The 27,479-nt window shown below is 36.7% G+C and overlaps 1 protein-coding gene across 4 annotated transcripts in view; it reads left to right on the top strand.

The window, feature by feature from the left end:
- fam168a (family with sequence similarity 168 member A) overlaps positions 1-27,479 on the top strand; it is a 100,369-nt gene that overhangs the window by 38,348 nt on the left and 34,542 nt on the right. For 2 of the 4 annotated variants that reach the window (XM_087292661.1, NM_001045470.2), the window contains 3 exon segments: positions 13,407-13,529; positions 16,467-16,558; positions 26,211-26,291. In XM_087292661.1, the coding sequence (XP_087148787.1) occupies positions 13,459-13,529; positions 16,467-16,558; positions 26,211-26,291 (244 nt within the window). In that variant the 5' untranslated portion in view covers positions 13,407-13,458. 4 annotated transcript variants of the gene reach the window in all.

Genomic DNA, 27,479 nt, shown 5'->3' with positions numbered 1-27,479 from the left:
TAAGATAAAATAAAATAAGATAAAATAAGATAGAATAAAATAAAGATAAAAATAAAATAAAATATGATAAAATAAGATAAAATAAAAGATTAGATTAAAATAAAATAAAAAATAAGATGAAATATTCATTCATTCATTTTCTTTTTGGCTTAGTCTCTTTTTTAATCTGGGGTCGCCACAGCGGAATGAACCGCCAACTTATCCAACATGTTTTACGCCGCAGATGCCCTTCCAGCTGCAACCCATCTCTGGGAAACATCCGTACACACTCATACACTACGGACAATTTAGCGTACCCAATTAACCTATAGCGCATGTGTTTCGACTGTGGAGGAAATTGGAGCACCCGGAGGAAACCCATGCAAATGTGGGGAGAACATGCAAACTCCACATAAAATAAAATACGATAAAATAAGATTAAATAAAATCGAATTTAAAAAAATTAAATAATAAAATCTCTTGTATCCAAGATCATTTGAAAGAATCATTTGACAAGTTTTTGAATTAAAAAAGGGTTTAATTCAATGTAAATACATAGATAATAAACATAAATACTAAATATTTTCAACATTTCTTTCAAAATAAAATGCATGAAATAATGATTTAAAAAAAGTGCTGCCTTTGTGAGTAAAAGAAAAAAAAGAATTGAAATAAATGTACTGAATGAATGCACCTGAGCTGTGAAATCTGACGAGCTGTAGAAGCCTGATGTAATACAGTGTCCTGAATGGACAAAGTAAAACTGTCACTGAGCATCTTTAACTGAATGAAAGCTCTGAGTAAGCAGCAGAAGCCAGTGGAGCTTTGATCAACACAATCTGGCCGTCTCTGTTGTTCACTGCTGTTGTTCAGTGCAGAGAATCACAGCAAATCCAGCTGATGTCTGAACACTGATGATGATGATGATGATGATGATAATGATGATGATGTGCTTCAGGGTTCACTATGACATCATCACCATCCTAGGGCAGGGGTCATTGCAGGGTCAGAGAGAGTGTGTTTTTTTGTGTGTGTGAAAGAGTGCACATTTGTGTATGTTTATTTGTGTGTCTGTCTGTCTGTCAGTGTGTGTGTGTGTGTGTGTGTGTGTGTGTGTGTGTGTGTGTGTGTGTGTGTGTGTGTGTGTGTGCGTGTGCGTGTGTCTGTTAGTGTGTTTGTGAGTGCGGCGAATGTGTGCGTGCGGGAGAGAGACAGAGAGTGCGCGTGTTTATGTATGTGTGTCTGTCAGCATGTGTGTGTGTCCTCAGATATACTCTCTCTGTCCACTCAGCAGGGAAATCCTCCACTGGCCTGAGCTGCTGCCTCATGTGTTTTCAAAGACAAAAAATCAATTATAATAAAAAATCTGAAATGTGATTCTGTTCTAAACTGTTTTTAATTGTGTTTTTATTATTATTAATTGTATTGAAATAAAATGCTTATTAATAGTATTTTTGACTCAATTATATTTTTAATAGTCATTAAAAATATATTTTATTTAATATTATATTTTTATATTGTAAAAACGTTTTTGTTAAACGTATATGAATAATAGTTTAATAAACATATTTTTGTTATTTTAATTTTAGATTATTATTATTACTATTATTATTATTATTATTATTATTATTATTATTATATACTTATTATTATATTATATACTTTTAAATATTATATTTTATATTGTTGTAATGTTTTATGTTTATATATTTAAATCATAGTTTAATAAATATTAGATTTTATTATTTTAATTTTAAATTATTTATATTGTTATTATATTTTATCAAATATCATATTTTATATTGTATTTTTTATTAAATATATTTAAATAATAGTTTAATAAGTATGTTTTATTATTTTAGTTTTATATTATTATTTTTATTATTATTATATTTTAATTATATTTTTATTAAATATTATATATTTTTATAATGTAATAATGTTTGGTTAATATATTTTAATAACAAATTATTTAATTTATTTTAATTTTATTTAAATTTTAATTTTCAAAATATTAAAATTTTATACTATTTTTATTATTATATTTTTATTATTTTTTAATATTATATATTTTTAAATATATATTTTATATTGTAATAATGTTTTTATTTAATATATATAAATAATAGTTTAAAAATAATATATTTTATTATTTTAATTTTATAGTATTATTATTATTGGTATTATTATTATATTTGATTAAATATTATATTTTTACATTACAATAATGTTTTAATTTAATTTATTTTAAAATGGTTTATCAGTTATTATATTTTATTATTTTAGTTTTATATTAACATTTTTATATTTTATTAAATGTCATATTTTATATTGTAATATTTTATTTAATATATTTAAATCAGTTTAATAAATATTATATTTACTATTTTAATTAATTATTTATTATTATTATTATTATTAATAATAATTATTAAATGTACTCAGAGTGCATTTCAAACATAACTCCTTAATTTGCTTTCTATTGTTCAATGCTGAATCCTCAAATAAATCCCAGACTCATCATAATTATCATCATCATCCTGGATATTATAGCAGCATTGAGCTGTAATGAATGCATTGGCGCTCAGGTTGATTTTTCATCTGGATTTCCCCCCATTGTTCTGTGTTGCTGCAGGGCAAATATAATGAGCTCTATGCAATGCACCTTTCAACAACATCTTATAAAGAGCAGCGAGTTACATAAGAGCAGCAGCAGAATAAGTGTGTGTTGTGCATGAGGGAGAGACACGCTCAAGGGCACTGCAGTGTGCTCACATTCACCATCATCAAGAAAAAGCAGCCTTATTCATAGAGATTGAGCAAAGAGGAGGAGGAAACATGCTGGAATGGAGGAGATATTGATCTGCTTAGAGAGAAAGATAGAGATACTGAAAGTCAGGCAGAAAGAGAGCGCAGGTGAGGAAAGATGCAGTCAGCATTTTCGGATTGAATCTAGGCTTTTCAGAATAATACATGATTTATTTTGTTGCTTAGATGTACAATGTTCTGAAGATGATAGTGTTGTTTCTAAATTCCAATTAGTATAATTAGTATTGGGTGCAGAAAAAAGCTAGGCACTGTTGCCTTACAGCAAGAAGGTCGCTGGTTCGAGTTCCGGCTGGGTCAGTTGGCATTTGTGTGTGGAGTTTGCATGTTCTCCCCATGTTGGCGTGGGTTTCCTCTGGGTGTTCCGGTTTCCCTCACAGTCCAATGACATGCACTATAGGTGAAGTGAATAAGTTAAATTGGTCGTAGTGTGTGCGTTTGTGAATGAGAAAGTGTATGGGTTTCAAAGTACTGGGTTGCGGCTGGAAAGGCATCCGCTGCATAAAACATATGCTGGAATACTGTAGTTCATTCTGCTAGAGCGACCCCGATGAATAAAGGGACCAAGCCGAAGAAAAGTTAATAAATAAATAACCAATAATATCAAATTTACCTAACCAAGTATAATATTTATTAAACCATTATTTAAATATATTAAACAAAAACATTATAACAATATAAAAATATCATATTTAATAAAAGTATAATAATAATAATAATAATAAATAAAAATAATGAAATCTAATATTTATTAAACTATTATTTAAATATATTTATCAAAAACAGTTTTACAGTATAAAATATATTAAATAAAAATATAATAATAATAATAATAATAATAATAATGTAAATCACATATTTATTAAACTATTATTTAAATATATAAAAAAACATTATTACAATATAACTATTTAATATTTAATAAAAATAAATTATAAGAAGAATAATATAAGTTAAAATAATAAAATCTGTTTATTAAACTGTTGTTTAAATAAATAAAAAATATTGCAAGATAAATATTTTTATTTATATTTTATATTAAGATAAAATATATTATTATATATTATATATATTATTTAACTATTATTTAAATATATTAAATAGAAACATTATTAAAATATGTAAAAATATGGCATTTAATACAAATGTAATAATAATAATAATATAAAATTGTGTAAAACATAAGCCGGAATAGTTTGCAGTTCATTCCATTGTGGCAACCTCTGGAATAGAGAATAAGCAGAATGAATGAATGGAGAAAATCTTGAAATGTAAATATGGGACATTATTACTATTATTATTATTATTGTTGTTGTTATATTATATTTTGTATACTTAGAAAAATGGTAATTGACAGCTTTACAATATAGCTTTTTGCAATATTGTTATAATTATCATTATTAATAACAAACAAAACAGTTTTAAAAAACTTGCTGAAAATACAGCAAAAATTACCAAAAAGTTATGTATTATTAAAAAGTGTTTGGATTTGCAGGCATATTATAATGGTCTTAATGAATAAATTATAAATTTTTAAATCAAAATTTTTTTTTATATAACAAACCAAACAAATATCTTTGAATAACATGCTGAAAACACACCAGAAATTTTCACAATAGGAATGTGTTGGATCTATTAAACATTATTAAAATGTCACGTGATCTTTAATGTGTTCAATACGACCGTCTGTAAGTCTCACTCTTGCTCTCATATTCTCTCTCTCTCGTTCGTCTGCATGCATTAATATCAGTGGATGTGTGTTTATGGGCTCCGCTGAGCATTAAAGCAGTCTGCTGCTATCAGTCTGCAGTTCTTCCCCGGTGAATGACTCTTCAGGGACGCTGGAAGGGCAGTCTGGTGCTGTTTAATGCTGGTTAGTTACCCGTGTGTGCTCTCACTAGCTCATTCTCCACCCTTGATGAGCTGATGTGCGTGTTCGGCTTGTAGAAGCGCACATAAAGCATCAATAATACCTGCTCGGGATAATGAGCTCGCCTGTGTAATGGCGGAGTTTGTGCTCATTGAGACATACACACAAAAAAAGACGGTTGCTGTTCAAAGTACTTATTTAAAATGAGTTTAAACAACACAGTTCTGAAGGGTTTTTTGGAGGCAACTTGGTCCTGAGTCAACTCATTCTGAAAATGTAGCCCTATATACATTTCTGGAGATTGCAAAATATGTAGCCAGAGGAACTTATTTATTAAAATGAACACTATGGGGCAGTATAACGCTGTTCCTTTTTGCACTACTAGCTGAGCACTTTCTTCCGTTTGGACGGCTTTCCCGCTGTTACCAGTTTGTCCAGTGGCTTGCCATGTGCGTTGGCGGACTTGTGACGTGGAGCAGAGTTGATCAAGTTTAGCGAAGAACGGTTCCTGAAAGTGTGACAAAAACAAAAGCCAAAAAATAAAATACACAAGTAAATAACAGGGTGAGAATGTGGTAAAATATGAAAACATGATAAAAGATCAGGCGAATATTTTTTTTTATTTTTCTGGATTTCTTTTGAAAACACTGTCGGTTGCATTTAGGGAAGTGGGTGGGCGGGTCAACCACTATTGGGGGTGCTTTTGAAACCCCTATTGGTTGGGTTTAAGGAAGGAGGAGGGTTGGTCAGTCAATTTGAGATCTGATAAAGCAAACAAAGCTCCTCGGATGTCTTTTACGCTCTCTAGAAATCAGAATGAGCCTGGGTTACAATTCTCCCATGCTGCCTCAACACAAATTGACTGTGTGGCATTATTTTTACAGAGTATGAAGGTTTATTCATGTCTGCGTGTGTTATAGATATTTCTGTTGGTTGTTTGTTTTTTTTTAAATGCTGACGTTGTTGTTTTATGCGCAGTTCTAGTCAAAATAATTAGCCCTCCTGTGAAATTTTAATAGTTTTTGCAAATATTTTCTGGTTGTTGCTTAACACAGAGAAGTTTTTCAACTCATTTTTAAACATAATGGGCCCCATCATACACCCGGCTCAATAAGGTGTAAGACATGTTTGCCCCGATATGTTGTTATTTTCAGACCAGCGCAAACATAATATTCCGCTTTCTGGCACGTTGCTTAAATAGCAAATCCATTTGAACCACTTTGTGGACTCATGGGTATGCTGGTCTAGAAAAGAGGTGTGTTAAGGCACATTGTTGGCGCTTGCTGTTTTGAGCTGAAAAGCTGAAAGCAGGTCTAAAGTCCAGCGCAGAGCACGTCAGTTGTTCGGCTTGTTACACATTGCTTAAAACACGCAGGATGTACCGCAATACGCAAATATCTTTATAAAAATTATAATTTTCAACATAAATATAAAAACCACTGACAATTAGTATTTTAAAAAAATATTAGTTGTAGTCTTAGCATTTATCATATGAATATTTACATTTGTTTTATTAAAAACAAGCTTATATTTGCCCACCATTCAGGTTTTGGACCATATAGGGCATGTGTGTTTGGATATAACTCAGTTGCATGAGCACACTTCGTTATTATTGTTCATTTATTAGTTTGCTGGAGGTTAGAACTGAATTTAGAAATAGTTTTGAAACAAATAATTGCACTTAACAAACTAAATAAAATATGTAGGCTGATGGATGTCTTCAGTAGAGTAAGTACAACACCGTTTCCTTATCCACAAAAGCAAGAAAGAGAAAGTGAAAGTAAAAGTAGAGAGGCTAATTGGAGGAGGCTCATCTCTCATTTTCTCGCTGAAGATGGTCTGTTTAGCTGTTTTCTCGCTAGTGAGGCGTTCGGTTTTTACACTTACAAAATCCGCCTTCTAAATGGCAAATGAGAACGCGAGATGAAATTTGGTTTATTCTCCAAACGCACCCATAACTCATTAAGAGAATAAGCACAACCCTGTTTGACCATGCGGCGGCGCAGAGCGTATTTTTCTGTAGCAAAAGTGGATTTGGACAAACCATTATTGCTTTGGCGCACTGCGATTTAGACTTTGCGCCAAGATCGTTAAAATAGAGCCCAATAGTTTTAATAACTAATTTCTACCAACTAATATATTTTGAAAATATAAAGGAATACAATTCACTTGAGGAGTAATAATTTTGACATCAACTGTATATGTTATGTCAATTTAATCATTTAAATTTTTTTGTTGCAAATTTAGATTTTAAGATCACCAAAGCAGTCGATTTTGTCACAGCCGGACTTGTTAGGGGCCAAGCACCATAGGTGCGTAGGCACCTATTGCTTTCGTTAGCGTTCCTATTATTATTATTCTTCTTCCGTTTCTTCCGCCGGATTTGAATGGCAGCCCATATAGGCATATGCGGGATAGTTGTATAATTTGGCACAATGATAGAGGACAGACTTAACATTAATCAGACCAAATATGAAGTCTCAAAATCAAACTCTCTAGCGCCACCACTTGTCCAAACTTTCGTGTATGTTTATCATGATAACTTTGGAACCGAATGGTTCCTCTAATTCCTTGGCTCAGTACGATTCAAACCGATTCAAACCCTATGACGTCATTTCCGTCGTGATTTTATTCACGCCATTTTAAATTATTCAAAAACCTATTTGATCAACCTAGTCCTAGGCCGTTTCTCCGATTTTCACCAAAATTGAATCACATGATCTACAGACCATGCCAACCAAAAGTTACAGAATTCAAGTTGATTAGACCAACCGTTTTTGTTTAACTTGCGATTAAATTTAACGAAGAACTTGCGAAAGTGTACTTGAGGCGATATCTCCGTAACCCATTCACCGATTCACACCAAACCTGGTGTGTGTTATGACAACTGGGGTCTAAGGTTATATTCGGAGTTTCGGCACACTGCCCCCTAGTAGTCCGGAGATACAAAATACTTGTTTTTTTGGTTTATAACGTCTCAACCTTTTGTCCGAAGCTCATAAAACTGGTCTCATTACATTCGGCAGAGCATGTCGAGTCGAATGATGTCTGATTTTCACAGGTCAGCCATTTTGGGTGTCGCCCATTTCGATTTTTGGCCAAAAATGCTATATTTTACCAACATATTCAGATATCATTACAAAACATGGTATGATTCAACCCCATGCCCTAATAGTCTTCAAAAACTTCTGGAGCAGCGCCACCTTTTGGCCAAAAGTGCTTGGCCCCTTAATTGCTGCTTGCAGCTATATTTCTGAATACATTTTTCTGTAGATTTCCCACTTAACATCTGTACATTGTTCATTATGACATCAATCATACTGGCCTACTGAGAAAGACATTAGTGCAGAGAGAAAGAGAGAGAGAAAGAGGGAGGGGTGATCAAGGGTCACCTTCATCCTCCAGCAGCTCAAGGTGATCCTCCCTCCTGTCCTGGCCTGATTAATGACTCTTGCTCTGCAGAACAGCAGCAGCTCAGCGAACACAAAACAACATGCACAAAGCACCATCAAACCTGCTGCATGTCACTTCAGTTCTCCATTAACCAGCCCTGATGTTCACCTGAGGGGACGACAGGCACCTTCACTAGAGGGCGCTATCAGATTGCTTAATGAGGTTGCATAAGCAATGTAGAGCACGCATTGTTACTTCAGTTCAATTTGAGTTTATTTGTATAGCACTTTTCACAATTAATGTTTTTTTCAAAGCAGCAGTTCAGTGAAGTGTATTAAGTGTATGTGTTGTCCTTGAAGTCCTAGGATGGTTGTTCTCATCTCTTCAAAGGTCTTAAATCTGTTTGAGCGACTTTTTTTTATTATATATATATATTTTTTTATTATATTTAGGGGCCTCAGGATGGACGTTTGCAGTTGGAAATAAAGAGCGTAGAGAAGAATGAACTTAGCTGCTGTTCATAATGTATTTGAACATGAGATGTTAATGTTCGTGAAAATGCTTTCGAAGATTTTGCACTGAAGTTTGTTAATAGAAGATGCTGGACAACCAGCGAACAAAGCATTATGGTAATCTAATCTAGAGGTCATAAAAGCATTGACTAGCTTTTCTGCTTCTGAGATAGATAGCATGTTTCTTAGCTTAGCAAGATTACTGAGATGCACGAAGGCTGTTTTTGTGACAGGGCAGATGTGATTTTCAAAAGTTAAGTTGCTGTCAGATCTATTACAGTAGAACTAATACTAACATTGTATCCCGGTATAACCTTCATAATTACGTTTTATTAGAAAGTGTGTGGACATTATGCATGATTACTGGCAGTGTGAAGACTGTGTTAACTGGCAAGGTAGCAGTTAAATATTTATTTAGCATTTGACATACTGATTGTGCATGTGATGGTGTGATTTTGATGGCGGTATTTAAAGGGATGGTTCTCGCAGAAATTGTAATTTGCTGTTGATTTATTCTCTTTGAGGCCAACCAAGATGTTGGTGACTGTTCTTGAGTATATATAGACTCATTTTACAACTCTCCTAGAGAGGAACTATTGAGTTTTACCATTTTTAAGCTTTGCATAAATCATTGAATCAGACTAGACCAGTGGATCTCAAACTCTCCAAGTACCACCAAATTGAGCAGTATTGAAATACAGTCGCGTAATAGGCCCAGTAAAGCAGCAACAACTCTGCACAGTTAAAAAAAACATGGCAGATTACCTCAAAAATATAGGCTATACGTCATTTATGGCATATTATATACATCATTTTTTATAAATTTTGAAATAAATGTAGCATGTACATGACATTTCATTCCTCCACGTACCACTAGAAGTAAGCCTGCGTACTACAGTTTGAGAACCACTGGACTAGACCATTTGCATCTCACTCAAAAATGCATGTCACTATTTCAAGCTTGACACCTTTTTTTATTTATATCATGGAATAAGTCTGACAGAAAAAAAAAAATGTTGCTATTTTCTGAAACTGATTTGGCTTGGAACTATAATACATTTTAAGAGATGTAAACAAAAACAGTACTCCCAACGTATTTCCTGTTTACATTTTTAATTCCTATAGCTTCTGAGAATATTGATAAATAATGTTATGACAGCTGTTTTAACATTTAAGATGTGATTGAATTGCCTTTTTTTACAGTTAAGAAATAGTTTGTTTACAAGCAGGAAATGTTTATGGGCCAATGACATGACCACATTGAATGGTTCTATACTCTCATTCTGGCATAATAATTAAGGAGCTTTGCTGCTGGACCATGGCTGAAGCAGGTGCAATGATATTACGCAGTTACTTAGTTATTCAGCTGGGGACTATTTTCAGGTGCTGCGTAATATCATAGTGCCTGCTGCAGCTCCTTGATTATTACTCCAGAATAAGAGTACAGATTCTATACAGGATGATTCTACTGTGAGTTCTTAAATATCAATAGATCAATGGAAATTTGTTAGCCCATTAATCCCATACATAGAATAAAAGTTTTACTTACATTTAAATTGTTATATTGTTTACAGTATTTAATATTTTAATATTTAATAATATTTACAGTAAAATATTTGTCTTTTTGATAAAATCTTATAGTTTTAATCCTTTAGTTTGGTTTTAGTTGGGATAAAACAATTATTTTTTTTTTTTAAATGACACACATTTTTTGCTAAGGTTAATATTATTCTATAATTTGTAATCTTTTTTGAGTGTTCTTAAGGTGCAAGCTGTCCTGCACTGCAAAAAAATAAAAAATAAATAAATAGAAATTTAACTTTAAAAAAATTTAAATATCAAGAAACATTTTCTAGACAAATAAAACATTTAAGTTTTAATTAAAAAGGCAAAATAATTTTGTTTTCGCTTTGAAATAAGATTATTTTGCTTACTCCAATGGCAGATTTTCTTGTTCTAACAATATTTCTGAAAATAAGGAAATAATATATCTATAGAATTGTATATAGAAAAAAAAAATTATACATATATATATATATATATAAAATTATACATATATATATATATAAAATTATACATATATATATATATATATATATATATATATATATAGAAAATGCTTCTTGATTTAAGAATTTTTGGATATTTAGACTAAATGTTAATCAAAGGCGGCAACACCAAGGCTCCAAAAATACAAATTTATTAAATTAAAAAGGCTGACACAAAGCGTGTAACGTTTCGAGCCACCCGGCTCTTCATCAGACAATGTTCATCACAATCAGGTGCTCCTTTTTGTACACTTCCAGAATACATGATATCCTCTCGCATATATGTCCACATTTATTTGGACTAGAAATGAGACAAAATTCAAGGATTTTTTCAAAGTGTAAAGCAGAGGTGAGCAAAGTACAGCCTGTGGGCCATATACGGCCTGTTAAACACTTTTATACTGGCCACAAGCTTCTGAGTAAAGGCTGATTTATACTTCTGCGTCGAGCGCACGTGTAAGCTACGGCGCAGCCTACGCGTTGACGCATGGTGGCGTTGCTGACGTGCACCTCTTAAAAAATGTAACCACACATCTCAATGACGCGTATTGCAAGCTCTGTGATTAGTCGGCTTGGTGGTGCTGACAAGTCAGGCTGGGACTGAAAGCCATGCGAGTGGCGCGAGCCTGATGGAGCGATTGTTTACAAGTGTAAAGTCCCGTGAAGGAGCTCCGGATGGAAAGTTTTGTGTTTACCTCACAGTTAAAGTTGTTGCATGTCCGCCGGTTCCTGCCTCAAAATGAGCGAGTTTGAGCCACTTGTACATTCAGGAAGCGTTCAGAAAAAACCAAACACTAACGAAGAAACTCGACACAGAGGAACATTAACACCTCACTGCCAACTAGCGTTTCAGAAGTGTAAATGCAGACTGACAGCGCGCAGAAGTATAAATGCACAGCTACGCGCATTGCATGCGACGTGGGTTACGCTTGTCACTTGACGCAGAAGTATAAACCAGGCTTAACGGTTTGGTTTCAGAATTTGTAAATTATTGATGCAATACAAGTGGGCGCCATTTGATGGCAGTATTGCACGTGGTACAGTTAGAGCAACCAGTAGAATTAGAACACCATCACGGATATTAAAATGCACTTACTGACTGAGTCAGGCCAAAAAACAACTGACTCTAAATGTCGTGTTTAAGGAAGAATGGACAACAAAATACTTCTTCACCAATATCGGACAGAAAAGCGGTAGGTCTAATATGCCAAGAAAGTATTGCTGTTTTTAAAGACCACAAGCTAAGTCGGCATTTTTCACGCAAACGTTTAAATTATTTTTAACGTGTTAATATGAGATTTTTTCTATCAGACAATATCTTTTCTATTCTCCACTGTAAATTTTTTTACATGACTATTAATATATTTTATGTGAGAATATTTTATTGCTTTAAGATTATTGATAAGTAAATATAAATAGCAGTGCAAATTAATTTGACTTGTAAATATGACTCAATAATAACTATTAAAAAAATGTGTGCTAATGTGACACGTTTCTGTGCGATATTACATGTTCCTTGCATACTGCCACTATACATAGAAGTTTGTTTTGAAGGGTTTGACCTGTGGCCATTCACTTGGTTTGCAAAACTTGATGTGGCCCCCAGGTCTAAAAAGTTTGCCCACCACTGGTGTAAAGTCTGTCTTGATGCCCATTTGGGCCTGGACACTTCTGTTAGAGAGAATATGAATCATTTCTGCCCTGCTGAAAAATCCAGCTTAAACCAGCCTAGGCTGGTTGGCTGGTTTTAGCTGGTTGACCAGCCTGGTTTTAGAGGGGTTTTGGCCATTTCCAGGCTGGTTTCCAGCCATTTCCAGCCTGGATTTAGCTGGTCTGGCTGGAAAATGACCAGCTAAATCCAGCTAAAACCAGCTTGACCAGCCTGGTTTAAGCTGGTCAAGCTGGTTTTAGCTGGTCATCTCCCAGCCTGACCAACTTAAACCAGGCTGGAAATGGCTGGAAACCAGCCTGGAAGTGGCCAAAACCCCTCTAAAACCAGCCTGTTCGACCAGCTAAAACCAGCCAACCAGCCTAGGCTGGTTTAAGCTGTTTTTTTCAGTAGGGTGGTCAAATAAATGTTTAAAATAAAAATTCAAAAAGCCGAAAGGGGTTAAAAGTAGGCCCAATTTTTGTGGTAAATCTTCAGACATGGCAACCCGATTAACCTTAATATGAAATAACGTGAAATGCAGCTCATATCCCTTTTTTCAACCTCTCTGTGTGCTGATGAAATAAGCGTCTTATTAAAGGACATGACGCTAAGTGCATTTGACCGCAGCTGAACTCGCATGCACGCGATAAACGCTCACCAAACACTGCTCAGATCCAGCGCTTGTTTCCGTTCTCCACCTCATGCTGATCTGTCCATCAGTGTGTGAAGGTTTGCTTTCTGCTGCTCGTCACTGTATGTACAGCTGAAGTCAAAATTATTAACCCTCATGTCAATGTTTGTCTTGCCTAATTCCCCTAACTTTACTCTAACTAACCTAGTTAAGCCTTTAAATGTCACTTTAAGCTGAATACTAGTATCTTGAAGAATATCCAGTCAAATATTATGTACTGTCAACTTACCGTTACATGTAAATTAGGGAAATAAATATACAGATAATTCCTGAGGGCTTATAATTCCGACTTCAACTGTATGTCTCTCTCTCTCTGTCTCTCGCTTTGCTTGCTTTATGTTGCTTTGCTCTGCTGTGCTTGTGCCTGATGGTTTGCCTTTTTAATCATGACCTGCTCTCGTTTTTGTTTGTTTCCTTCTTTTTTTGTCATTTCCAGATTTGCATATCCATTCTTCCTACCTCCTTCATTTGCCTTTCCTTCACTGAGAATGGCAAGCGGGCATTCCACTGACAAATTCAGTTTTCTGTACCCAACAGACAGCAGTCAGAGCGTGAAGAGGTCAGTCTCGTGCTCAGCACCTTCCACCATGTCTGTGTTTGTGTGCGTGTGTGTGTGTGTGTGCGTGCGCGTGTGTGACATTGATGTTCGTGCCGTTCTGACCTACATATATGGGCTGGATGTCATGTTTCTCTCCTTTAGGGTTGCTTTGACCTTCATTTGTTTGCTCTCAGAGCAGCTCACGGGCTTCACCTGCTCAGGAGATTTCTGTGATTTGGACCGCAAGGCATTTTTGTGGCATTACGATGATTTGGGGAATTTAGAAGTTAGTATTTGGAATTGAATGGGTTGTGAAAAAAAGTCATTGTGAGCTAGGCTTCTGACAAGGGGGTACAAATAAGAAAAAAAAAAGTTATAGCTAGTTATTAGGGTTATAGTTGTAGTTAAAATAACAGTAATTATATTAAGCTAAAGTATGTAGACATTTCTGTTAAGTCCAAACAATTATGCTGATTATATATGAATATATACACATTACCGGCCACTTTATTAGGTACACCTGTCCAACTGCTCGTTAACGCAAAATTTCTAATCAGCCAATCACATGGCTGCAACTCAATGCATTTAGGCATGTAGACATGGTCAAGACGATCTGCTACAGTTCAAACCGAGCATCAAAATGGGGAAGAAAGCTGATTTAAATGACTTTGAACGTGGTCCCAGATGGGCTGGTCTGAGTATTTCATTTGATCTAGAGCATCTCTGAGCGCACAACATGTCCAACCTTGAGGCGGATGAGCTACAGTAGCAGAAGACCACACCGGGTGCCGCTCCTGTCAGCTAAGAACAGGAAACTGAGGCTACAATTCACACAGACTCACTAAATTTAGACAACAGAAGGTTGGAGATACATTGCCTGGTCTGATGAGGCTCCATTTCTGCTGCGACGTTCGAATGACGGGTCAGAATTTGGCATCGACCAAATGAAAGCATGTATCCAACCTGCCTTGTATCAACGGCTCAGGCTGGTGGTGGTGGTGTAATGGTGTAGGAGATATTTTTTTGGCACACTTTGGGTTCATTAGTACCAACTGAGCATCATGTCAACGCCACAGCCTACCTGAGTATTGTTGCTGACCATGTCCATCAGTTTATGAACACAGTGTACACATCTTCTGATGGCTACTTTGAACAGGATAATGTGCCATATCATAAAGCGTGAATCATCTCAGACTGGTTTCTTGAACACGACGAGTTCACTGTACTCAAATGGCCTCCACAGTCACCAGATCTCAATCCAATAGAGCACCTTTGTGATGTGATAAAACGAAAGATTCACATCATAGATGTGCGGCCGACAAATCAGCAGCAAGTGCGTGATGCTATCATGTCAATATGGAGCAAAATCTCTGAGGAATTTTCTTATATCTTGTTGAATCTATGCTACGAAGGATTAAGGCAGTTCTAAGAGCAAAAGGGGTCTAACCCGGTACTAGTAAGATGTACCAATAAAGTGGCCGTGAGTGTATATACAGTATAGATACAATACACTAGTGTTGAGCTTAAAGTCCAATTTAAAGGCTTAACTAGGTTAATAAGATTAATTAGGCAAATCATTGGACAACAGGTTTGTTCTGTAGCCAATCAGTGGAAAACAAATCTCAAGGGTGCTAATACTATTGTAGTCATGAAATTATAATATTAACAATAATAATAATATTTTAGAAATTACTGAAAAAAATTAATTTGAAAGAATTTTTTATAAAATACTGAAAAATGTCCTTGCTCTGCTAAACATCACATCAGAAACATGAAACAATTATATATATATATATATATATATATATATATATATATATATATATATATATATATATATATATATATATATATATATATATGTATGTATATAATCGTTATTTCTTTATACTGTTGAACACAAAAGAAGATACTTTGAAGAATGTTTGAAACTTGTAACCATTGCTCTCCATAGTAGGACAAAACAAACACTATAAAAGTCAATAGTAACAGGTTTCTAACATTGTACCTTGTACCTTGTAAGAATTAAATGGAATGCACAAAGTGGTTCCAAACATTTTATTTGGGCTGAATTAAATAAAACTAATTAAATTTAGTAATATGAGTTTCTTTATTCTGTCAAACACAAAAGAAGATACTTTGAAGAATGTTAGAAACCTGTAACCATTGACTTCCATAGTGTTTGTTTTATCCTACTATGGAAGGCAGTGGTTACAGGTTTCCAGCATTCTTCAAAGTATCTTCCTTTGAGAACAAAATGAAATGCACCAAGTGGTTGCGAACAATTTATATGAGCTAAATTTAAACAGTTATTATCATACGTATACATTTTTTTCATTTGTCATGCGTTTCTCCTTTTGACTAGTTGAATGTCATGACCTTGATCTTTCAGACTTGTGTTCGTGCGATCATAAATCATCACGTCTTCCGACAGGCACATTCGCCCTCACACACACAAGCACTGGTGACACACACTCACATCTGAACACCTGCTAACACAAGCGTCTCCCGTTTCCCAAGTGTGTGTGGCCGACAGCGGGGAAGAAGATCTGACGCATAATCCTCCCCTATTCATGCGCTTTTCTTCCTCTATTTCTGTCGTTGCTCTGACTGACGGACTGATAATGCCATCAGAGTTTGCTGTAAGGATTAGATTCCTCCGCTTCATCCAAAACCAGCCAATCACTAGTTCAGTCTAACAATAGAAGAGTTTGCTTTTTTACACACACCACCCAAGACGTTTCTATTTATTAACCATGTTTTTGATGATCCTCTTTAAAGGGATAGTTCACCCCCAAAAAAAAATTGCTTATTGTTTACTCATCTTTCACCTTTTATAAGATTCTTTCTTCTGTTATAAGCGCTGAAGAACATATGATGAAGAAAGCTGGAAGCCTGTAAACAATGACTTCCATAGTATTTATTCTTCCTCTCTCTCTTTTTCTCTCTCTTTCTCAGTAAGAACAGACTGTCTTCCACCATGAACCCGGTGTACAGTCCAGTGCAACCGGGAACCCCGTACGGAAACCCAAAAAATATGGCTTACACAGGTATGTGGTAATACTCATGTATCTTTCCTGTTTGTTATGTATGTCTTGTTTTTGAACTGAGGGGGATGGACCAGCTGGGACTCGAACCAGCAACCTTCTTGTGTGTATTTCTCCAGGGGCTCCAGTTTCGCTCTCAGTCCAAAGATATGCTCTATAGATGAATTGGATAAACTAAATTGGCCGCAGTGTATGAGTGTGTTTGTGAATGAGAGGGTGTATGGATGTTCCCTAGTACTCGGTTGTAGCTGCAAGGGCATCCGCTACATAAAACATATGCTGGATGAGTTGGCGGTTCAATCCGCTGTGGTGACCCCTGATAAATTAAGGGACTAAGCCGAAGGAAAATTAATAAATGAATTAATAAATTGCCATTCCAATATACACTGGGGTATGGGGTGGTGTGCAAGAGTGGATGGCAACATCAACAGCCTGAGTATCAAGACATTTGTGCTGCCCATTACATTACAAACCACAGGAAAGGGTGAATTCTTCAGCAGGATAGCGCTCCTTCTCATACTTCAGCCTCCACATCAAAGTTCTTGAAAGCAAAGAAGGTCAAGGTGCTCCAGGATTGGCCAGCCTAGTCATCAGAGATGAACATTATTGAGCATGTCAGGGTTAAGATGGAGGAGGAGGCACTGAAGATGAATCCAAAGGTCCTGCAAGAACACTGTCTTTGTCATTCCAGATGACTTTATTAATGAGTGATTTGAGTCATGCGGAGATGTCTGGATGCAGTCCTCCAAGCTCATGATGGAGTCAGACACAATATTCATTCTGTTTCCACTGCAGCATGACTTCATATTCTATACTGGACATTATTTCTGTTCAGTGACAAGGCTTTTGTCGAAGCAAAGTCAGATCTTACTGTCCTAATGAAATCATTAAAAATCAAGGCATGATCGTATTTTATTGTGGTACAATTAGCGTAATCTTGAGGCCTTTGCCTTTCATATAAGCCTCTTCTGATACCAAATGATCAACTAGAAGTCATGTTAGTATTTGCTTTTCATTAAACTTGTGTAAGCAACAAGACTTTTGTCAGGTAGTGTTTATTTACAAATTCAAAAATAACGTTAAAGGTGCAGTAGGTGATTGTCTTCAGAAACGTTTTTGTTATGCTGGTTTAAAGTCTCTTCACATTCTGATAGTAATGATTAAAGTAAATGATCTGAATGTTTTTTTGTATTCTGGGTAAAGTATAAGACCAAAAAATGGTTATCCAATTCTCCCATAATTCTGATAAGTAGCTCAAACTGTCTGTCAGCAAGTGCAGATTTGAGCTACTGCGCACCTGTTTGTACGCAGCTCTGCCGTTTGTTACACATGCTGCGCGTTCATGATAGAGAACGAGAGCAAGCGGTAAAAACATGGTGAATTTAATCTTTTTTAAAATTCTGAATCAATATCGGAGTTACTTTTGCACGCTGGAGGAAGGACGACATCGTGGCTGAAGTATTTCTCTTAGACAGGTTATTAATGGGTTATATGCACAGAAGTGATGTTCAGCCACTGAAATCTCCCGGCGATTGATGTGACTATTTTCAGTTTCATAAAGTCCTTTCACAGCATCGATGATGTAGATTTATATTTAGTTTAACAACTAAACATGAGTAAACAGCGCTAATCTGTCTGGCGTGCTATACTGAGCTGAAGATGGTTTTATATTCAAATTGGTTCATTTTTGAACAGTGACAACCTGTGACACGTTCCCTACATTGTTTACCGCTACTCTGAATATTCGGTCTGAAATAGCATAAAAGTATGGCTTAGAAATGAGTGGAATAATAAGTGTAATTCCTGCACGCCGCCAGCCAAGCTTTAGCCTAAGCTCAACACATGAGAGAGGGTTCTGATGTCATCTTTAAGCTCGTGTTTTCAGGAGGCGTGGCTTTACACATCAGGGGACTGATGGTGTTTTAGAGATTTATGCTAACAGGCTAGCATTGTGGGAGATCACCTACTGCACCTTTAAAGCCATTTTACATTGACATTTCAATGTTCTACCTCACCTGTCAACGTTTATAATTGGACATTTACCTAATATGACATTTAATAGTATATATAATAGGACATTTACCTTTTTAACATCAAATTATAGAATCTAATCCACCTAAAGAATGAGAAGTATTTTAAAGTGTTAATAGCTATTTGCATTATTATGCTGTAATAATAATTAGTGGCACACCTTTTGTGCAAATCCTCATGTACCACCTTGTGCAGCTTCTATTCCAACAACCAGTATTTGCAAAACCGCGAGTAAGACCGAATCTGCTTTTAAAAAAGGTTTACTGAAGAAATGCAAACAAAAATACAGTTACAATAGACTCGATCAGCTCGGTCAAAAAACTGTGTTGCTTCCAACATCCATAACTGCAATCTGACTAACGTAACTTAAACGTAACATAACGTATTGCTGTCGTAAGCCAAAATACCAAAGTAAATGTTTTTTTAAATTGAATCAATTATTAAACTATGCATTTTAGATAATACAATCACAATGAATTCTTATTATATTTAAATATCAATTTTTATCATGTTTTAACCTTTTTTAACTAAATTATTATCATAAATGAATTATGCATAATTGGCTATTACAATTATATATTAATCAGTGGCATAAAATGATTTAAAAATGACAATAACATCGCTTATCGCAACATATTCTGACAATATATCGTACAAAAAAAATTCTGATTGTGACAGGCCTAGTGTGTGTGTGAGATTTTGTTTGTTCATGCATGTGTTGTGCTCGTCTGTGCCACTCATGGCAGGTGTTTGTCTGCTGCCATGGCAACCGGTGGCTCATATTTGATGTGCTCTTATTGAAGGGATTCTCTGGGTCAATAGCGACTGTTTACACACACTCACACTCATGCTCTCTCTCTCTCACACACAATCTTTCACACTCTCTCTTTCTCTCAGTCTTCTTCATTATGTCTTTCTCTCCACTGTTAGCCAGAGGAAAATGTCATTGCTCATTTACAACCACTGAAGCATGTTAAGAAAATTCCTGAGGAGGATTAAAAATAGCCAGGACATAGACAGTTGTTGACATACTGTACACTGAGACGATCAACGTGTAATATATGAATGTTTAAAGACAGATCAGATCATTTCCTGAGATGACTTACAGGTGATGTACTGCAGGAGCCCCAAAATAACAAGGCCAGTGACTCGTGTCCCCCAATATCTTCTGAGGTGTTTATACATACAGAAACCTTGCATGCAATGCTGCACACACACACACCAATAGACCCAAGTCTATTCTTTGTTGAATTTTTTTAATGTATGTGAGTGCTGTAAATGTGCCTGAAAGTTTAACCTGGTGTTATAATATCAATCTGCCGCATCTGACACTATTGCTGTGTCTTTAATATAATGAAATTACCCCTGGGTTCACAATCCAATAGAACTAGTAACTATGAGTAGGCCCACACGGAATCTGCGCGCGCAGAATTCCGCAGATTTTCCGCAGAATTTCCACAGAATTCCGCAGATTTCTGCAGATTTTTAGCCCATCATTAATTATGTTTATTTACTTTTTGCAAATGTGTAAATCTAAATTTATTCAGTTTTTATTCAGTAATTTATTACTTTTTATTTAATATATTATGGTTTTAGTTATGATACTCTGCTGGATACTCCTAAAATAATTCCGCAGAAATCCGCAGATTTTTACCAAAATTCTCCGCAGAAATAGCAAAAAACGTCCGCAGATTCCGTCTGGCCCTGACTATAAGCTACTATAGTAACTATATACAGTAGTATATAGTACCTATAAACAACTATTTTTTTTTTCTTTTCAGTAGGTTATGAATAAAATATGGTAATTCTTATGGTTTAATAAAAATAAATAGATTTTTGGAAATCACCAGGCGACCCCTCCGGGGGTCCCGACCCCTACTTTGAAAACAACTGATGTACCGTATCGATGTCGATGCGATCAAACAAAAGATCTGAACACAACTCGATTTGTTTATTCGATTCTTTTATATATATATATATATATATATACACACACACACACACACACACACACACACACACACACACATATATATATATACACACACACACACACACATATATATATATACACACACACACACACACACACACATATATATATATACACACACACACACACACACATATATATACACACACACACACACATATATATATATATATATATATATTTATATATATATATATATATACATATATATATATATATATATATATATATATATATATATATATATATATATTATTCGTTTATTTGACTCAGAGTCAACTATTTTGCTAAAGAATCAGTAGTTTTAAACAAGGTGCACTAAGAGCTGTGTTACACACTGCAATGGAAGGTCATTTTCCATAATAGGGGCTCTTTAATAATGTACTTAACCAAATAATAATAATAACTAATAATTCCTTACATTTATATAGTGCTTTTCTGGGCACTTAAAGCGCTTTACACAATGGGGGGGAAATCTCCTCATCCACCACCAGTGTGCAGCATCCACCTGGATGACGCGACGCAGCCATTTTGCGCCAGACCACACACCAGCTGATTAGTGGAGAGGAGACAGAGTGATAAAGCCAATTATGATATAGGGAGGGTTAGGAGGCCATGATGGACAGAGGCCAGTGGGCAGGTTTGGCCTGGATGCCGGGGTTAAACCCCTACTCTTTTTCGGAGGACATCCTGGGATTTTTAACGACCACAGAGAGTAGGGACCTCGGTTTAACGTCTCATTCGAAAGACGGCGCTCACTGAGCAGTATAGAGTCCCCGTCATTAGGTCCCACACAGACTACAGGTTGAGCGCCCCCTGCTGGTCTCCCTAACAACACTTTCAGCAGCAACCTAAATACTGCCAAAATACTGTAAGTGAATAAAAAAAAATTTTTTAAATGAATTTAAAAAAACAGGTTTAAAATCACTGATTTCTTTTCACCAGCTTCACCATTTTTTTGCCCCATTGACTTCCATTATAATTAAATGTTTTGATTGCATAGCCATGACAGCATATAATAGTTTCTCGTGTTTCAGCACATGAAATGATTTTTGAGGACAAATCTTATTTTGACACATATTTTGGGAAAATGCTTTGGAATTTTTGAAAACTCAATACACTCAAAATGGTCTACCCTTTCATTATGTTCTGGGCTGTTTTTGCCCCATTGACTTCCATTATAATGGCATTTTCTGATTGCAAAGCCATGACAGCACATAATCATGCATTCTTTGATTGTTGCTGGTTTTCGCTGTTGGGAAGAGGTCAAATTTGTCATTTTTGCTGTTGATCATCAGTTGGCAGCATTAACCCTTTAGATAGGCCTGTGCAAAGACGTTTCTGGCTTTTATATAGAGGTCTATGGAGTAAAACAGCAGATTATAGTGTGTGTGCATAAATACATCCTCTGCTTACTATGTTCTGACAGCGGAGCTGCTTGTTTAGATAGTCTCAAACATATTTGTGTGCAAAGGTCTCTCTTACACTCTCACACACACACATACACTATACTCCACGTAAAAGCCAGAAACTAAGCTTTTTTTGTACTGTAACTGATGATCAACAATAAAAACAACAAATTGTTCCTCTTTCCAACTAGCCATTTTGCGAACTAGTGTAGCTCGTGCCTGACTGGAATCGGTAGTAGTAGTGTTTGGAGGTGGGCGGGTGTGGTGATGTGTGAACAGGTTATTGAAATTGGATGTTTCGTGTCAGGGTTCAGGGTTGCTGAGGCAATCTCAACGGTGCCAATATTTGTAACTTTAAATAGGTTTGCAAACTTGTGTACTTTTTATTGCTTCTTCCTCAAACTTCAGCCGTTTTGCAATTCACACGGTCGCAAAAGCCCCCATCTTAACTAATGCGCCGGAAAAGCATGAGCGCGTCGTGTGTGCACCCCTCCATTGTAAATAATGAAATTGCATGAGCTTGCCTTAGTTAATAGCCTCAATCATAATTAATCCAGTGTGCGTGGTTATTAGTCTCGGTGTATAAACTAGCAAACAGTTGGCATAACTTTGTTTAATTGCTGCAGTTGTGTTCTGTGCAGAAACGCGGTGCTGAGAAGCCTTTATGATTAATTAACTGTGATGAATTAAAGCTCGGTTAATAGTGAAACCGGTTAATCGTTGCATCCCTAATATATATATATATATATATATATATATATATATATATATATATATATATATATATATATATATATATATATATATATATATATATATATATATATACATATATATATATATATGTATGTATGTGTGTGTGTGTGCGTGTGTGTGTATAAATACATATAAATGTATTTATGTATATATGTGTGTATGTATGTGTGTATATATACATACACACATATATATATACATACACACACTCACACACACACACACACACACACACATCCACACACACATATATACACACACACACACACACACACACACACACACACACACACATATATATATATATATATATATATATATATATATATATATATATATATATATATATATATATATATATATATGTAACATAGACATACACTAACAATGATATTATAATGAAAGTCAATGGGGCAAAAACAGTCCCTAACATAACCAAAGGGGAGTCAGTTTTGAGTGTATTGTTGAGTTATTGAAAAATTCCAAAGCATTTCTTACAATATGTGTCAAAATAAGATTTTTTACCAAAAATCATCCCATTTGATGAAACACAGATAAAGATGTGGCCAAATTAAGAGTCAAAATCAGCACAGAGTTGATGAAAACCTTCCCAACAGCACACAAGGGTTAATAAAGGTGTCCCTTGCATGGAGCTGTTCAGACATGCAGACTGCTTTCCCATGATGCCCTGCCGGTCTGTCAGCTGGTGCTGTTCAGTATGGGAGCAGTGCGCTGGGTTTCACACTCATCCGACTGTGTCTTATTGAGACAGACGAGTCGTAATGGAGACCATCTGTGCTCATTCTGTTCAATCAGGAGCTCACCTCGCTCTCTCTCCAGCTTGCTTTGTCCTTTTCTTACCACAGCACAGGTCAGAGAGAGCCATTGAGAGCATACTTCTGAATTCTTTATTTAAAGGTGCAGTAAGTGATCTGCCAAAATGCTAACCGTTTAGCATAATATACACTGTGTGTATACAGTTGCAAAAATGTCACAGCAGCTGTGTGAGAAGATTCTTTAAATGGCCAAATAGTTGTAATATTAATAATAAAAGTGAAAAAAGAGGAAGTGATGCCCCTGCTGAAAAATCAAGCTTAAACCAGCCTAGGCTGGTTGGCTGGTTTTAGCTGGTCGACCACCCTGGTTTTAGAGGGGTTTTGGCCTTTTCCAGGCTGGTTTCCAGCCATTTCCAGCCTGGTCTTAGCTGGTCAGGCTGGGAGATGACCAGCTAAAACAACCCGGGCTCATTGTGGAAACGTAGCCCCGCGGACGTTTCTGCGGACCGCGATTTAAGTCCCGGGAGGTACGTATTCGAGCGGTTTTTTTGTTTTCGCGGATCCGCGCCCGTGCCGTTCTCGCGCGAAAAGCCGCCGGATGGAGAAAAAAAAAAAAAAAGCAAAAGCCCTCGTCTTCGATTTCAACCTCGTTTTCGGATCCCGCCGCGTTCTCGCCCTCATTTTCCGGATTCCGTTTTTCGTCTCACCTGATTTCCGGAACCCGATGTTCCCCGGACTCGATCCCGGTAGTCGTCCACTGCGGCCGGCTCCGGCTCCTCCTCCTCCTCCGGGGCCTCAGCTCCGCCGACGCAACGCTGTGAGCTAGGCGGACAAACTGATTGCGTTGGGAAAGCCCTCCACTCGAAGGCGAGCCGTCGGCCGGCGAGCGCGAAAAGGAGGGGAGGAGCGCGAAAAGGAGGGGAGGAGCGGCGCCACACCGCCCCGCTGCGTTCGCTCGAAAAAAACCAAACGCGGCCTTTACGTACCTCCGGCCACGTAAATCGCGGTCTCCAGAAACGTCCGCGGGGCTACGTTTCCAGAATGAGCTTGGGTTGAGCTAAAACCAGCTTGACCAGCCTAGCCAAGCTGGGAGTCCAACCAAAACCAGCTATATCCAGCTTAAACCAGGCTGGTCAAGCTGGTTTTAGCTGGATTTGGCTAGTCATTATCCAGCCTGACCAGCTAAGACCAGGCTAGAAATGGCTGGAAACAAGCCTGGAAATGGCCAAAACCCCTCTAAAACCAGGCTTGTCGACCAGCTTAAACCAGCCAACCAGCCTAGGCTGGTTTAAGCTGGATTTTTCAGCAGGGGCAGTGGACGATGAAGAACAAACAGACAAGAATCCTCAGTTGCCGACGGCTGTAGCCTGTTACGGGTCAACCAAGCGGCAGCAAGTAAGTCAGGTGTTTTGGAGTGTGTTGTGAGCGCTACTGAACGCAGAGGGGTGCAGCCGCGCCCCTGGTGCAGGAGGATCACGTGCTGCAGTATTTATTCCCGGTGAAATGAGTGCTTGCACGATCGGGAAATCCCAAATTCAGAGAATCCAGCAAACTTTTAAACACTTCCTAAAGGAGAAATGTTTCCTAACTACAAAGCGCTGGCTGAAGTGGCGCTAGTAATTCCCGTCTCCAGTGTGGCAGCAGAACGCGGCTTCAGCCTCCAGAACAAAATTAAAACTGTCGCGAGAAGTCGACTTTCCGAGGCAAAGACATAATTTAAGGTGTGTGCACAATGGCAGTATCCGAAACCACCTACTACTCAGTAGGTACTGCATTTGAATTTAAACCTACTACTCGGCCGTTAGAAAAGTACGTTCTATACAGTATGAATGTGAAAAGTATGAATGGAATTCGGACGCACTACATCCACCATTTTGTCGTGGTCACGTGACCTACCTGCGTCAGTTGCGTCGCCTCATTTCCATTCATGAATTCGCTCCCGGGGCATTATGGGATAGCGCAGCGTGCATGGGATGTGCACTTCAGAATCTCGCCGGAAGTAGTAAGTCATCCGGGTACTTCTCGCCTACTGATTTTCGAATTCTATGAATTCGGACATGCTACTCGGCACGCATACTGATTTTAGCGTACTATATAGTATGGAAGTATGCGGTTTCGGACGCAGCCAATCAGTATAGATGGATGATGTAATGCTTAAGTCCGGGGATGGCGGCCTCTGCTGGCCAGCAAGGGGAATGACTGGGACCGAGTCGGTGACACAGTCCTTCATAGTGTAACAAAAAATATGTCAAATAAATGCTTTTCTTTTGAACGTCCTTTGCCCAAAGATTTTTAAAAAATGCATCATGCAATTGTTTTCAACTTCGATAATAACAAAAATATGTTTTTAGACCAGCATTTTAGCATGTTAAAGTGATTTCTAAAGGACAATAAGATCCTGAAATGATTGCTTTGCTTCATGGAAATATACAATATATATATATATATATATATATATATATATATATATATATATATATATATAAATAAATTTTTTTTGAATTGGAAACAATTACTTTAAATTGTCATAATATTTCTAAATATTATTATTTTCTATAAGCAAGCATAAGTCAAATCATCAGAAGTGTACTTCAGCACAATTGAATTCAGATGTTAATTGTGATGTTGTGTTGATTTTAAACTTATTTCAGTGTCACTTCTAATGTGTGTCTCTTTTTGCGTGTGTTCAGGTTATCCCGGAGGTTATCCAACGACTGCCCCGGCCTACACAGCCAACCTTTATCAGACAGGTAGCCCAGGATACCCACCAGGTGTGTGTACACACTCTCACACACTCTTTCCAGAGCTATACACTTTAGCAAAACTGTATGACTGACCATGATCCATTAACACCACCAACAAACACACACATACAGACACACACACTTCCTAATGCATTGTGCTGTCTAGTCTCATTTTGATTTGATGGCTGTAAAATGTGAAACAGCAAAACACTGTAATGCAGTGCCTGTTTCAGGAACTGGACGAATATATGAAGAGTTCAGATGCAAAAGCCTCTAAATCCATCAGACCTCTTGTCTTGTAAATGAGCATTTTCTATCGGGCTCCTCTGATTAGGTTCAGAAGATTCATTTTATATGTAATAATAAGGTTATTAGCTGGTAAATTTTTTCAAAAATGTCACTTTGGACCATTCTTTGTTTTTTAACAAGGTCAATTTCTTTTGCGTCAAACCCAGCTAAATCCACTTCAGCTTTTTATGCAAAACCCTCAGATGGCCCGTTTCCACTGAGTGATATGGTAGGGTTCAGTTTTGTATGCTTTTCTGCCCGTTTCCACTGTCAAAAGGCATACCGAACCGTACCAGTTTTTCAGCACGCTTTCGAAAGGGTACCAAAAGGCGGAGCTAGACACGCAGCTGAACGCTATTGGTTTACAGAGATATGTCATTCGCTTACGCAACAAGCCAGAATGAAAACAAAAAAGCCGACATGCTTTAAATACACTCCCGAGAGATTACAGCAGAATTATATATACGTATAATAACGAGCCATGGTCGACCCGGGCTCAAACACACCTTGTCGTCGTCTTGATGAACAGCCACAAAGCCATGGAGTAGAGCAGAATCTACCCTGTGCCTCGTAGTTTTCTACGAGCCAGTCTGAAGCCTGAGCGGTTTCGCTTTCTTGCTTGCACTCGCCGTGCGTCTATATCTGAAATAACAAACTTCTTGAGCTGATTATAATAACATGCGCTTGATTATTGACGTGCTTTTGAAACCCGATCCTGTTAGACACTGACAAACGCGAGAATGAAGCACTAAAAAAGGAGGATATAATTTCTTCAGCAAACGTGAACAAACTGCCTTGTTTTCATTTTTATCATCACCTTTTGGACTAATATGAACTTGGAATGAAAGAATGACTCTCTAACAGAGGTTTTCACTGACTGTGGGCTATATTTTGTGTTGTTTTAAACCTAATTAAGGACGAAATGTG

This window comes from Danio rerio, chromosome 18 (genome assembly GCF_052040795.2).
Source record: "Danio rerio strain M-AB ecotype USA chromosome 18, GRCz13ab, whole genome shotgun sequence".
Classification (NCBI taxonomy): Eukaryota; Metazoa; Chordata; class Actinopteri; order Cypriniformes; family Danionidae; genus Danio; species Danio rerio.
The sequence above is the reverse complement of the archived record's forward strand: the minus strand, read 5'-3'. Positions and strand labels throughout refer to the sequence as shown.